The 12,612-nt window shown below is 42.9% G+C and overlaps 1 protein-coding gene across 4 annotated transcripts in view; it reads left to right on the plus strand.

Moving 5' to 3' along the window:
- LOC132771569 (interleukin-1 receptor-like 2) overlaps positions 1–12,612 on the plus strand; it is a 34,476-nt gene that overhangs the window by 8,443 nt on the left and 13,421 nt on the right. For all 4 annotated transcript variants that reach the window (XM_067466835.1, XM_060769743.2, XM_060769739.2 and 1 more), the window contains 2 exons: positions 8,344–8,569; positions 9,102–9,291. In XM_067466835.1, coding sequence (XP_067322936.1) covers positions 8,344–8,569; positions 9,102–9,291 — 416 coding nt within the window. The remainder of the gene's footprint in view (positions 1–8,343; positions 8,570–9,101; positions 9,292–12,612) is intronic.

The following is a 12,612-nucleotide window of genomic DNA, read 5'->3' on the forward strand; positions in this document are numbered from 1 at the left end:
AATCCTAATTGCTAACATTGATATTCAGAAGCATTTTGCCAAAAATTATTTCATCAGTATTACCCCCCCCCCCCCCACTTTGTAAGCTTTGGGATCAAGTCAGATGAATACAGCTGAGATAATAATGTATGGCGACAACAAGGTCACTCTGTTTTAGTTAACCTTTGACTTGTAATTGCTGGACTTTTGCCCTATTATTTTGCTACATTAAACTTTTGTAGCATGAATAGCAAAGGAGTCATTATGACAAGCAAAACAATTTCTGAATGTCTATGTGAACCATCTTGCTTTTTCTATTGCTTGGCAATAAGTGTTTACTTGCTGTTCTAAGAGTCAAGTTTGAAGGGCCCATAGATTTTCTGGCAATGTTGTCTTAAACAACAAACAGTAGTTTTAGAAAAAGTTAACATTACTTTCACTAAAAGTGGATCTTCCTAGTACAAAATCTTCAACTCTATTTGGAAACCCTTGAGAATGCAGAGCCAAGAGTAGCTGTTTCCATGAGAAAATAAGCAGTTTTGGTGCTGATCTGTGTAAGTCAAATTCTTCTGGGTTAAGCTTGTTTAAAACAGATTTTCAAAAGGCAATGTTGTTGTTCATTCGTTCAGTCATCTCCGACTCTTCGTGACCTCATGGACCAGCCCACGCCAGAGTTCCCTGTCAGCCGTCACCACCCCCAGCTCCTTCAAGGTCAGTCCAGTCACTTCAAAAGGCAATAGTACACCATGAAATCAATACTGCATGTCATTCTTAAAGTGTATTGTACTCTCCACAGATACTTTAAATCATGCTGGTGCTCACAAGCTCAAAATCAAGAGATTTCCTTTATTAGAAAGGAAATGCTGTCTCATTCTTTTCATAGAATCATAGAATCAAAGAGTTGGAAGAGACCTCATGGGCCATCCCGTCCAACCCCCTGCCAAGAAGCAGGAATATTGCATTCAAATCACCCCTGACAAATGGCCATCCAGCCTCTGTTTAAAAGCTTCCAAAGAAGGAGCCTCCACCACACTCCGGGGCAGAGAGTTCCACTGCTGAACGGCTCTCACAGTTAGGAAGTTCTTCCTCATGTTCAGATGGAATCTCCTCTCTTGTAGTTTGAAGCCATTGTTCCGCGTCCTAGTCTCCAAGGAAGCAGAAAACAAGCTTGCTCCCTCCTCCCTGTGGCTTCCTCTCACATATTTATACATGGCTATCATATCTCCTCTCAGCCTTCTCTTCTTCAGGCTAAACATGCCCAGTTCCCTAAGCCGCTCCTCATAGGGCTTGTTCTCCAGACCCTTGATCATTTTAGTCGCCCTCCTCTGGACACATTCCAGCTTGTCAATATCTCTCTTGAATTGTGGTGCCCAGAATTGGACACAATATTCCAGATGTGGTCTAACCAAAGCAGAATAGAGGGGTAGCATTACTTCCTTAGATCTAGACACTATGCTCCTATTGATGCAGGCCAAAATCCCATTGGCTTTTTTTGCCGCCACATCACATTGTTGGCTCATGTTTAACTTGTTGTCCACGAGGACTCCAAGATCTTTTTCACACGTACTGCTCTCGAGCCAGGCATCCCCCATTCTGTATCTTTGCATTTCATTTTTTCTGCCAAAGTGGAGTATCTTGCATTTGTCACTGTTGAACTTCATTTTGTTAGTTTTGGCCCATCTGTCTAGTCTGTCAAGATCGTTTTGAATTCTGCTCCTGTCCTCTGGACTATTGGCTATCCCTCCCAATTTGGTGTCGTCTGCAAACTTGATGATCATGCCTTCTAGCCCTTCATCTAAGTCATTAATAAAGATGTTGAACAGGACCGGGCCCAGGACGGAACCCTGCGGCACTCCGCTCGTCACTTCTTTCCAAGATGAAGAGGAAGCATTAGTGAGCACTCTCTGTGTTCGTCCACTTAACCAATTACAGATCCACCTCACTGTAGTTTTGCCTAGCCCACATTGGACTAGTTTCCTTGCCAGAAGGTCATGGGGGACCTTGTCGAAGGCCTTACTGAAATCCAGGTACGCTACATCCACGGCATTCCCCGCATCTACCCAGCTTGTAGCTCTATCGAAGAAAGAGATCAGATTAGTCTGGCATGACTTGTTTTTGATAAATCCATGTTGACTATTAGCGATGACTGCATTTGTTTCTAAGTGTTTGCAGACCGCTTCCTTAACAATCTTTTCCAGAATCTTGCCCGGTATCGACGTGAGGCTGACCGGACGGTAGTTGTTTGGGTCATCCTTTTTTCCCTTCTTGAAGATTGGGACCACATTGGCCCTCCTCCAATCTGCTGGAACTTCTCCCGTTCTCCAAGAACTCTCAAAGATGGTTGCCAATGGTTCCGAAATGACTTCCGCTAGTTCCTTCAATACTCTGGGGTCTAGTTGATCTGGCCCTGGGGACTTGAACTCATTAAGAGCGGCCAGGTATTCCTGGACGACTTCTTTCCCAATTTGGGGTTGGATGTCCTCCAATCCCTCATCCACTCCATCTTGCTGAGGTTGAAGACTCTCTTTTTGTGAGAAGACCGAGGCAAAGAAGGCATTAAGTAGTTCTGCCTTTTCCCTATCCCCTGTCAGCATTGCCCCATCTTCTCCGCGAAGAGGTCCTATCGCCTCCTTGTTTTTCCTTTTTCTACTGACATAAGAATAGAAGCCCTTTTTATTGTTTTTAATGTCCCTGGCAAGTCTGAGCTCGTTTTTTGCTTTAGCTTTGCGGACCTTTTCCCTACAGGTGTTGGCTATTTGTTTGAATTCTTCTTTGGTGATTTCTCCCTTTTTCCACTTCTTGTGCATGTCTCTTTTGTGTCTTAGCACAGTTAGAAGTTCTTTGGACATCCATTCTGGCTTCTTTGCACTTGTCCTATTTTTTCTCTTTGTTGGCACGGTTTGCAATTGCGTCTTGAGTATTTCACTCTTGAGAAATTCCCATCCATCCGTAGCTCCCTTGTCTTTTAGTATCAGTGTCCATGGAATGCTGCTCAGCGTTTCCTTCATTTTTTGGAAATCAGCTCTCCTAAAGTCCAAAATGCGGGTTTGACTTGTCTTAGTTTCGGCCTTCCTTTGTACCTCAAATTGCAGGAGCACATGGTCACTTGCCCCTAAGGATCCTACCACTTCGACCGCATCGATCAGGTCCTCCGCATTTGTTGGGATGAGATCAAGAGTAGCCAATCCCCTTGTTGCCTCTTCTACCTTCTGGACCATGAAATTGTCTGCAAGGCAAGCGAGGAATTTGTTGGACCTTGTACTCTTGGCCGAGTTTGTTTTCCAGCAAATATCGGGATAGTTGAAATCGCCCATGACTACTACATCTCTTTTCTGTGCCTGTTTGGTCAACTGTTGGCAGAAGACTTCATCAAGATCTTCCTCCTGGCTTGGGGGTCTGTAGTAGACGCCTACAACGACATCTTTTTGAGTCCCAGTTCCCTTGATTCTTATCCAGATGATTTCAAGCTGGTTTCCCAGATTGCTGTCTTGAATGTCTTCTGCAGCATAAGAGTTTTTGACATATAAGGCTACTCTGCCTCCTCTCCCCTTTGTTTGGTTTCTGTGAAAGAGGTTATACCCCTCGATATCTACATTCCAGCGATAGGAGTCATCCCACCAGGTTTCAGTGATGGCTATGATATCATATTTGTGGTGTAGTGCTAGAAGTTGGAGTTCGTCTTGTTTATTTCCCATGCTCTGTGCATTAGTGTAAAGACATGTGAGCCCCTGGGATCTTCCCTTGAGCTGTTTAATTGGGATTATTGTGCTTTTGGTACTTGGTCCTTGTTGTGTTTGTGCAACCCTCCGTTTAGCCTTCTGGCGATTCCCAGACATTATGGGTAAAGTAGTGTTCGCAAGGCTGTTGTCCCCCTCCCCCGGTGGACCTAGTTTAAAGTGCGTCTAATGAGGTTTGCGAGTCTGTGAGCAAAAAGGTGTTTTCCTACTTGTGTGAGATGCACCCCATCCCTTGCCAGTAGGCCATCCTCCTGGAATAGCAGGCCATGGTCGAGGAAGCCAAAGCGTTCCTCCTGACACCATTTTCTAAGCCAGTCATTGACCTGTACTATTTTTCTGGCTCTTGTGGGTCCGTGTCTTACAACAGGGAGGAGGGATGAAAAGACCACCTGTACATTACATTCTTTTAGCATTGCTCCTAGAGCTCGAAAATCATTTGTGATCTTTTGAAACGTATGCCTTGCAGTATCATTGGTTCCTACATGAATCAACATGAGGGGAGGACGGTGATAGGGCTTGAGGAGCCTGGTGAGCCTCTGAGTGATATGGTGTATTTTTGCCCCCGGTAGGCAGCATATTTCTCGAGCCATCCCATCTGGTCTGGAAATGACAGCTTCCGTTCCTCTAAGGAGGGAGTCGCCTACTACCAAGACCTGTTTACTTTCAGGAATGACAGGGCCCCTTTTGTGCAATGTAGTGTGTAGGTCTCCAGAAAAGTGATCCTGTTGGTGTGAATTGTGTAGGCGAAAAGTGTTGTCCTCCTCCTCGACATCCCCGGTGCATTCGTCAAGGACAATCCATTGAGATTCGTCCAAGAGCCTATGGTTCTCCTGTATGTGTTCCTGTTGCTCCTGGTCTATGGTTGGGGATGGTACACCTGCACGATTGTGCAAGTGTGAATGTTGTGAAGTGTTGTCCCAGTCAGGGCTATCCCCTGCACACTGATCAAGGATGAGCCACTGATCAGTATCTAAGCCATTCTGGTCTTCCCCAATGTGTTGTGTTTCTTGGTCAGGTGCTAGTTGTGTGAGAATTTGGAATCTATTGTGTAACTGCAGCTGAGCAGAAGTATTCTGAGGAGGCTTCCGGGTCCTATGTGTCCTTCTAAGGGTGACATTTCTCCAAGCCTGAGGGTTGTCCACATCTGAGGTGCTGTTCTGTTGAGCCTCCCCGTAATGTTGGTGTGATATGGGCTGCGTGTCTAGGCCAGTGTGGCGTGTGGTGTCTAAGAACAGTTCAAGTTCCTGAATGTCCTTACGGGTCTTAATACGGTCCTCGAGTTGTCGTATCCTGTGTTCCATGTGAGTGATCTGTGTACACTTGGGGCAGATGTAATTGAGTAACTGTAGTGTGAAAAAGCTAAACATGCCACAGCTTGTGCATGAGATGGGAAGTTTTCGTGTTTGTTCCATCTGGAGGTTGCTAATGACCTCCTCTTGGTGTGTGTTTGATGTTGTTGTCTGTATGCAGGGGTGAAAGTACAGGAAGCTGTTAAATTTAAACAAAGCTTACCCTGAAGCAGAAGGAAACAAAATGGTTTATATAGGATAACCAGGAAGCCCCTCCCCTCAATTTTTAAACTCAGGAAGCCCCTCCCCTCAAACAGAGCAGTTAATTTTTAAACTCAGGAAGCTCCGCCTCTCAAAGAAAGCAGCGCTGAAAGCTGTTAAATTTAAACAAAGCTTACCCTGAAGCAGAAGGAAACAAAATGGGTTCCTGCTTCCTCAACTTCTGTGGAAAGCCCAGCTGCCCCTTGGCTTCAGACACTGGTTTATATAGGATAACCAGGAAGCCCCTCCCCTCAATTTTTAAACTCAGGAAGCCCCTCCCCTCAAACAGAGCAGTTAATTTTTAAACTCAGGAAGCCCCGCCTCTCAAAGAAAGCAGCGCTGAAAGCTGTTAAATTTAAACAAAGCTTACCCTGAAGCAGAAGGAAACAAAATGGGTTCCTGCTTCCTCAACTTCTGTGGAAAGCCCAGCTGCCCCTTGGGTTCAGACACTGGTTTATATAGGATAACCAGGAAGCCCCTCCCCTCAATTTTTAAACTCAGGAAGCCCCTCCCCTCAAACAGAGCAGTTAATTTTTAAACTCAGGAAGCCCCTGAGTTTAAAGATATTTCAAAAGTGTTAATGAAATTCTGAAGATAATAAGCAAACCTTATTTGTGTAGTCTTAAATTCAAAATTAATTAAATATATACATAGGCAAGGATAGCAATGTTGACCATTTCAAAAGGCAAAATCCAAACTCCATATTCTGTTAAAGTCTTTATTAGACCAACCAAACGAGCAAAAAATATCTGTGTGAGCTTGTGAACCATTTGCTCGCTCCCTAGTAAATGTGTTTTGGAGAAGGATACACTACTTGATCAAGTTTAGACTTACTTCACCCCATAACCTCCGCAGAGGTAGAGGACCCATTAAGATGGTCTGCCCCAGGAGGCTTATGGATCCAGAAGGATTCCTGATGGCTCTTGGGGATTTTCCCGCCACCTTGGCAGGTGATTCTGTTGATGCTCTAGTCTCTCTCTATAATGGGGAGTTGGCTGGGGCAATAGACACGATCACTCCGGAGCATCCCCTCACAATGCAAAGAGGTAAACCAGCTTCCTGGTTTTCCAGGGAGGTGGCAGTGATGAAACGCAAGACGAGAGGTCTAGAGCACATGTGGTCAGGGTTGCAGAGCGAGTCAAACAAAAAACAGGCCGTTACCCAAATAAGAGCATACTCAAAGGCAATAGAAGCTGCAAAACATTCCTACATTGAAATCAAGATAGCAGCTGTGAGAAATCAACCAGCTGAATTATTTCATATGTCAGAGGTTTGTTAAACACCCCCTCACAGAATGAGATCTCAGACCTCTCAGTAACTCAATGTGAGATCTTTGCCCAGTTTTTCTCAGATAAAGTTGCTTTAATTAGCTCCAACCTTGACACCATGGTTTCTGCAGTCTCTGAGGATGTATTGATAGCATCTACTTGTCCAGTTTTAATGGATTCATTTCAATTTGTGCAACCCGAGGATGTGGACAAGATCCTTGGAGAGGCAAGGGCAACCACATGCATCCTAGACCCCTGCCCTTCCTGGCTAAGAAAGGGAGCCAGAAGGGGTTTGGTTGAGTGAGTAAAGGTGGTGGTGAATGTCTCCCTTCGGAGAGGCAAAATTCCAGCGAGCTTAAAACAAGCTGTGATCAAACTGCTGTTGAAAAAACCATAACTGGACCCCACTAATTTGAATAACTTTCGGTCAGTGTTCAATCTCCCCTACTTGGGCAAAGTTGTGGAACGTGTGGTTGCTTCGCAGCTCCAGGGATTCTTGGAAGACATGGATTATCTAGATTCGGCACAGTCTGGCTTCAGACCAGGTCATGGAACTGAGACAGCCTTGGTCTCCTTAGTGAATGATCCCCGCAGAGAGCTTGACAGGGGGAGCGTGTCCCTGTTGGTTCTCCTGGACCTTTCAGCGGCCTTTGATACCATAGACCAGGTGTCCTCAAACTAAGGTCCGGGGGCCGAATGGGGCCCTCCAAGGTCATTTACCCGGCCCTCCCTCAGGGTCAACCTAAGTCTGAAGTGACTTGAAAGCACACAACAACAACAACAACAACAACCACAATCCTATCTTATCAGCCAAAAGCAGGCCCACATGTCCCATTGAAGTACAAATAAGTTTATATTTGTTTAAATTGTTCTTCATTTTAATTATTGTATTGTTTTAAAGTTTTTTTTGTACTACAAATAAGATATGTGTAGTGTGCATAGGAATTCATTCATGTTTTTTTCACATTATAATCTGGCCCATTACTGAGCCTGGAACCCCAGGTGTCAGCAGTGACCAGGGGGGCGTTTGCACAACTAAGATTTGTGCACCAACTGTGCATGTACCTTGGGAAGTCTGACTTGGCCATGGTAGTTCACGCTCTTGTTACATCCCGTCTAGACTACTGCAATGCGCTCTACATGGGGTTGCCTTCAAAGACTGTTTGGAAGCTGCAAATAGTTCAATGCGCAGCAGCCATGTTGTTAACTGGGGTGTCGCACAGGGAGCATACAACCCCTCTGTTGTGGCAAATTCATTGGCTGCCTATTAGCTACCGAGCACGATTCAGAGTACTGGCTTTAGCCTATAAAGCCCTAAATGGCTCCGGTCCAACTTACCTGTCCGAACGTATCTCCGTCTATGAACCAGTTAGTAGATTAAGATCTTTCACATGAGAAGCAACTTGCCATTTCTCAAGTCACTCCTGACATGAAAAAAATCCATGGTTCTAGGTTTTTGGTGTTTTGATATGCATACATGGGCAAGAAAGAAAGGGAACTGACAGGCTCTGTGGCCCGTGGAGCTCCAAAGTAAATTCCGGCTCCCTTCTTCTGGATTCATGGCTGGAAGCAGTGCTTCTGCTGGAAAAACCAGCCATAGGTCAGGAGGATTTCCCACAGCAGTTGCAAAGGGAGTCTGTTTATTTGCCCATGAAAACCTGGTCTAGAAGAACCAATACAACCAAGCATCCATCTTTCTAATACCCTCGTTCTAGTTGCCTGTTATCATGACTAACCATTGTTTTCTCTTTTAAATGTACCCCACAGTGAAGACAGTCTCACTGATTCAAAATCTAATCTTCTCTGCAGAGAAATGCATTCTGGTAGAAAACACATCTCAGAAACGTATTGAGGAAGGAGAAGTTCTTGGAATTGATTGTTTTCAGCATACCGACTCTAGCACCTACTGGTACAGAAATGGAAGCAAAACTCCTATAACTAAACAAAATTCATCAAGAATTCATCAGCAAGATACTGCGCTGTGGTTTCTGCCTGTGACATATCATGATTCTGGATCATATGAATGCATTACACAGTGAGAGCTTGTATTTATCTGTGGTGCTTTTTGGCTGGATACAGTTTGTGTGGAATGAATAATTTTTAGTCAACCATTAGGTATTTGAATCATGTTATATGTCGTACGTCAGTCATTCTTGAACCATGGCTTATGGAAGTATTTTGCAGATAAGCTGTGTACAAAGACTTTAGGCTATAATTGAATGCTTATCTTTTGATATGTTTGTATGGGTGCATCTACACTGTAGAAGTAATGCAGTTTGACACCACTGTAACTGCTATAACCCAATGTGCTGGAATTATGGGAGTTGTAGTTTACGATGTCTTTAGCCTTCTCTATCAAGGAGTGCTGGTGCCTCCCCAAAATATGCCTCTTGGGCTTCTATAGGATTGTGCCAAGGCTGTTAAAATGGTATCAAATCATATTATTATACAGTATAGATGCACCCTATAATAATTTGCATTGTGAACATCCTTAATGTTGAAAAAAAGAAAGAAAGCGGGGATTACAGTTAATGTAACAAAAATGCTTTTTTCCTGCTTAAATACAGGGATTCAACAAAATGTTACAAAAAGAATTTCCAAATAGAAGTATTCAACCACAGTGGTTCCCTTTGCTTTAATGAGAATCACTTCTTCGAGCAAAGGATACCAGTCGCAACAAATGAGAAGATTGTGTGCAATTACAAGGATCATTTGTTAGGACAAGAGCCGGACGATTTGTCCATTGATTGGTTTAAGGTATTTCTTTCTTTCTGTAGCATAATTGTCAATACTACCTAACTAATGCTATAATGACATGGAATTCCCAATCCTTCATTTCCATTTTAAGACTAACTCAGTAGTGTTACTAAGTTAATCTTATTGGAAAGGGAGCAATTTATTTGTTCTCTGTTGAATGAATTTCTAGAAATTATCCTGGGACATTTTAAATAATGTATTTTTCTAGCTAGATTCTGAACAAGTCTTTCTAGAGTAAATAGACATAAAGGGAACTTAGCACTTCTAGGGCCTGATAAGTCTCTGCATGTTTCCACTGTATCAGATAAATCAGCCATGGGCAAACTTCAGCCCTCCAGTTGTTTTGGACTTCAACTGCCAGAAATCCCAGCCAGCTTACCAGCTATTAGAAATTGTGGGAATTGAAGTCCAGAACACCTGGAGGGCTGAAGTTTGCCCATGCCTGGCCTAAATGCTGGGCTGAAATAATGCCTCATCTAGGATAGCACTGGCTTATTAGAAGCAACGTAGTGGATTTATCGCTGATGAACTCCTAAGTAGAATGCCAATAAATGTTAGTTTATGAATTTATGATATGGCTAAAGTGACACAGAGAAGCAAACATACAAAAGGTGGACATAATAAAAAAAAACTGTACGAAATTTCAGGTAGCTTTGCTGCTCCCAAAGCTACCTGAAACTACTTTCCCCCCCACATTTTCGGGCAACAATCAGATGTGATGTGTGTCCCTCGTAATGATAAATTGGAATGAGGCATTATTCTCTGTATCGAAGAAAGAGAATTTGTCAAGTTTTCAAAGAAGTAGCCATGTTAGGACCTTATCAGATGTAGTCTTCTCTGTGTCTTCTCCCAGTTTCTCCATGTTGCTGAAACGGAGTCCCACAGAGCCCATCACATGACGCAGGATAACTTCTGGTGGGACTCTGTTTCAGCAGCATGGAGAAATGGAGCCCAGAGCGCCTTTGGAGGAGTTGGTTGTTATCTGACTCTTCATGCATTGTTTCACACGAAGAGGAAGCGGGGAAAGGACGGGAAACAACATGGGATGGGAGGCCATCCCAGAAGTCAAGGAAAGACAGTAGGCAATGAAGGAGGACGTTTCCCTCCTCTTTCTCCCACTTTTCCCCAGCCTGTCTGATGAGATCATTAGTATTTTACAATATATAAAGGAAGCAGAGCTGTGAAAATAAGTAATGTAACATAAATTTATTGGGTTTTATGTAAGTTCTGAACTTGGAAGGAAAAAAAAAACTTCTTGAAGCTAGAAGATGTTTATACCATCAGAATGTAACTCCATTTAATCCATTGTTGTCTATTTGAATTGACATTTACTCTCCAGAATTTCAGGGAACAGTCTTTTCTATTTTTGATTCTTTTCAATAGACATGCCAGGAATGGAATATGGGAGCATCTGTATGCAAAACATATTCATTGAACTGTGTGTTTGTGGCTTCAGGTTGCCTACAGCACCTTGTATTCATTGGTTGTCTGAAATATATTGGTAGGTGCCAAAGGCAATATTTCAAAAGAAGCAACTGGCAGAACTACCTCTGAGTATTTTTAGCCTTATGAAAATCCCGGGGTCACCGTAAGTTGATAGGTAGCTGGAAGGAACATGCACAAAGGTCAGTTGCGCAGAATGTGCTTTGCTTATAGAGGCTCTAAGGTTCAGATACTGGCATATCTACTTAAAAGGATCCAGAGTGGAAAACCCATTTTCTAAAATTCTGGAGAGCAATACCAATTACTATGGATTCTTTTACTAACAGAGTTTAGCTGCAATGGGAAATCATGCTTTCTGAAGTGACAGAAGTGACAGGTAATGAACTATAATTAAAATGACAAGTGAAGGGGAAAAGTCAGAAGTTTACTGTAAAGCAGTGGTTCTCAGTCTGTGGGTCCCTAGGTGTTTCGGCCTACAACTCCCAGAAATCCCAGCCAGTTTACCAGCTGTTAGGATTTCTGGGAGTTGAAGGCCAAAACATCTGGGGACCCACAGGTTGAGAACCACTGCTTATAAAATAAGAATCTGATGGCATGATATCACAAAACATAGTTTAAACAAGCTGCACTGCAGATGGTGTGAGAGGGGTAGACATTCCATAGTTTGGCCCAGGGGTCCCCAAATGAAAGCCTGTGGGCCAGATGCAACCTCCAAGATAATTTACTTGCTCCCACCCTAAACTTTTGACTTAGAGAGACCCTAAGTCAGAAAAAAGGCATACAACAATAATTCTAATTATCATAAGCAAGAAACAGGCCCATACTTCTCACTGAAATACTTGTAAGTTTGTGTTGTTTAATAATTGTTCTTCATTTTAAATATTGTATTGTTTTTTTCCCCAAGGGTTTTCTTCTTTTTTGCACTACAAATAAGATATATGCAATGTGCATAGGAACTTGTTCATGTTTTTTTCAAGCTGTAGTCTGGCCTACAACAGTCTGAGGAACTGTGAACTGACCATCTGCTTTAAAAGTTTCAGGATCCTTGGTCTGGACATTGTGAATAATTGAAATCTTAAATCAGACGCTTGTGCCCTGGTACTAAAAAATAGAAGAGAAGAACTGGGTTGTTGTAGGTTTTTTTTTCCGGGCTATATGACCATGTTCTAGAGGCATTTCTCCTGATGTTTCACCTGCATCTATGGCAAGCATCCTCACTACCTCTGATGCAGGCGAAACATCAGGAGAAATGCCTCTAGAACATGGCCATATAGCCTGAAAAAAACCTACAACAACCCAGTGATTCCGGCCATGAAAGCCTTCGACAATACAGAAAAGAAGAAGATTGTAAAGTATTTCCCAAAGGCATTATGGGGAACATTATAGGAAACCCAAAGTCATTTTGTATGTCTACACAAGTGAAAAATATAAGTATAACCTCTGTTATGTACGTGGAGTGCTTTTTCTAAACAATATACAACAATTGCACTCCACTGACACATTAAAAGTAGACGAATAGCATGTGAATATGCATTGCTTCTATGCAAAGCTTTTGCACCTTGTGGATTGCAATTACACTGTAGATTGTTAACTAGGTACACATAAAGTGCATTTGGCAGTATTCAGTACAGAGGTTGCACAGCATAATTCCATTATTGGATATTTATGTCATGCTGAACCAATATAGAATACCAGCTCTTATGTGCTAATTCCTATAAAAAGATGCCACATTTCTCTGAACTTTCTGGATCCTGAATGGAGAACCTTTGGGTCACCAGATATGTTGACCTGTAAGTCCCATCAGCACCAGCCAGCATGTCCAATAGGAGAAGGAAGGGAAAGGAAGAAGAATGGAATACAAATGTGATATTAAGAAGT

Source organism: Anolis sagrei, chromosome 3, assembly GCF_037176765.1.
Source record: "Anolis sagrei isolate rAnoSag1 chromosome 3, rAnoSag1.mat, whole genome shotgun sequence".
Classification (NCBI taxonomy): Eukaryota; Metazoa; Chordata; class Lepidosauria; order Squamata; family Dactyloidae; genus Anolis; species Anolis sagrei.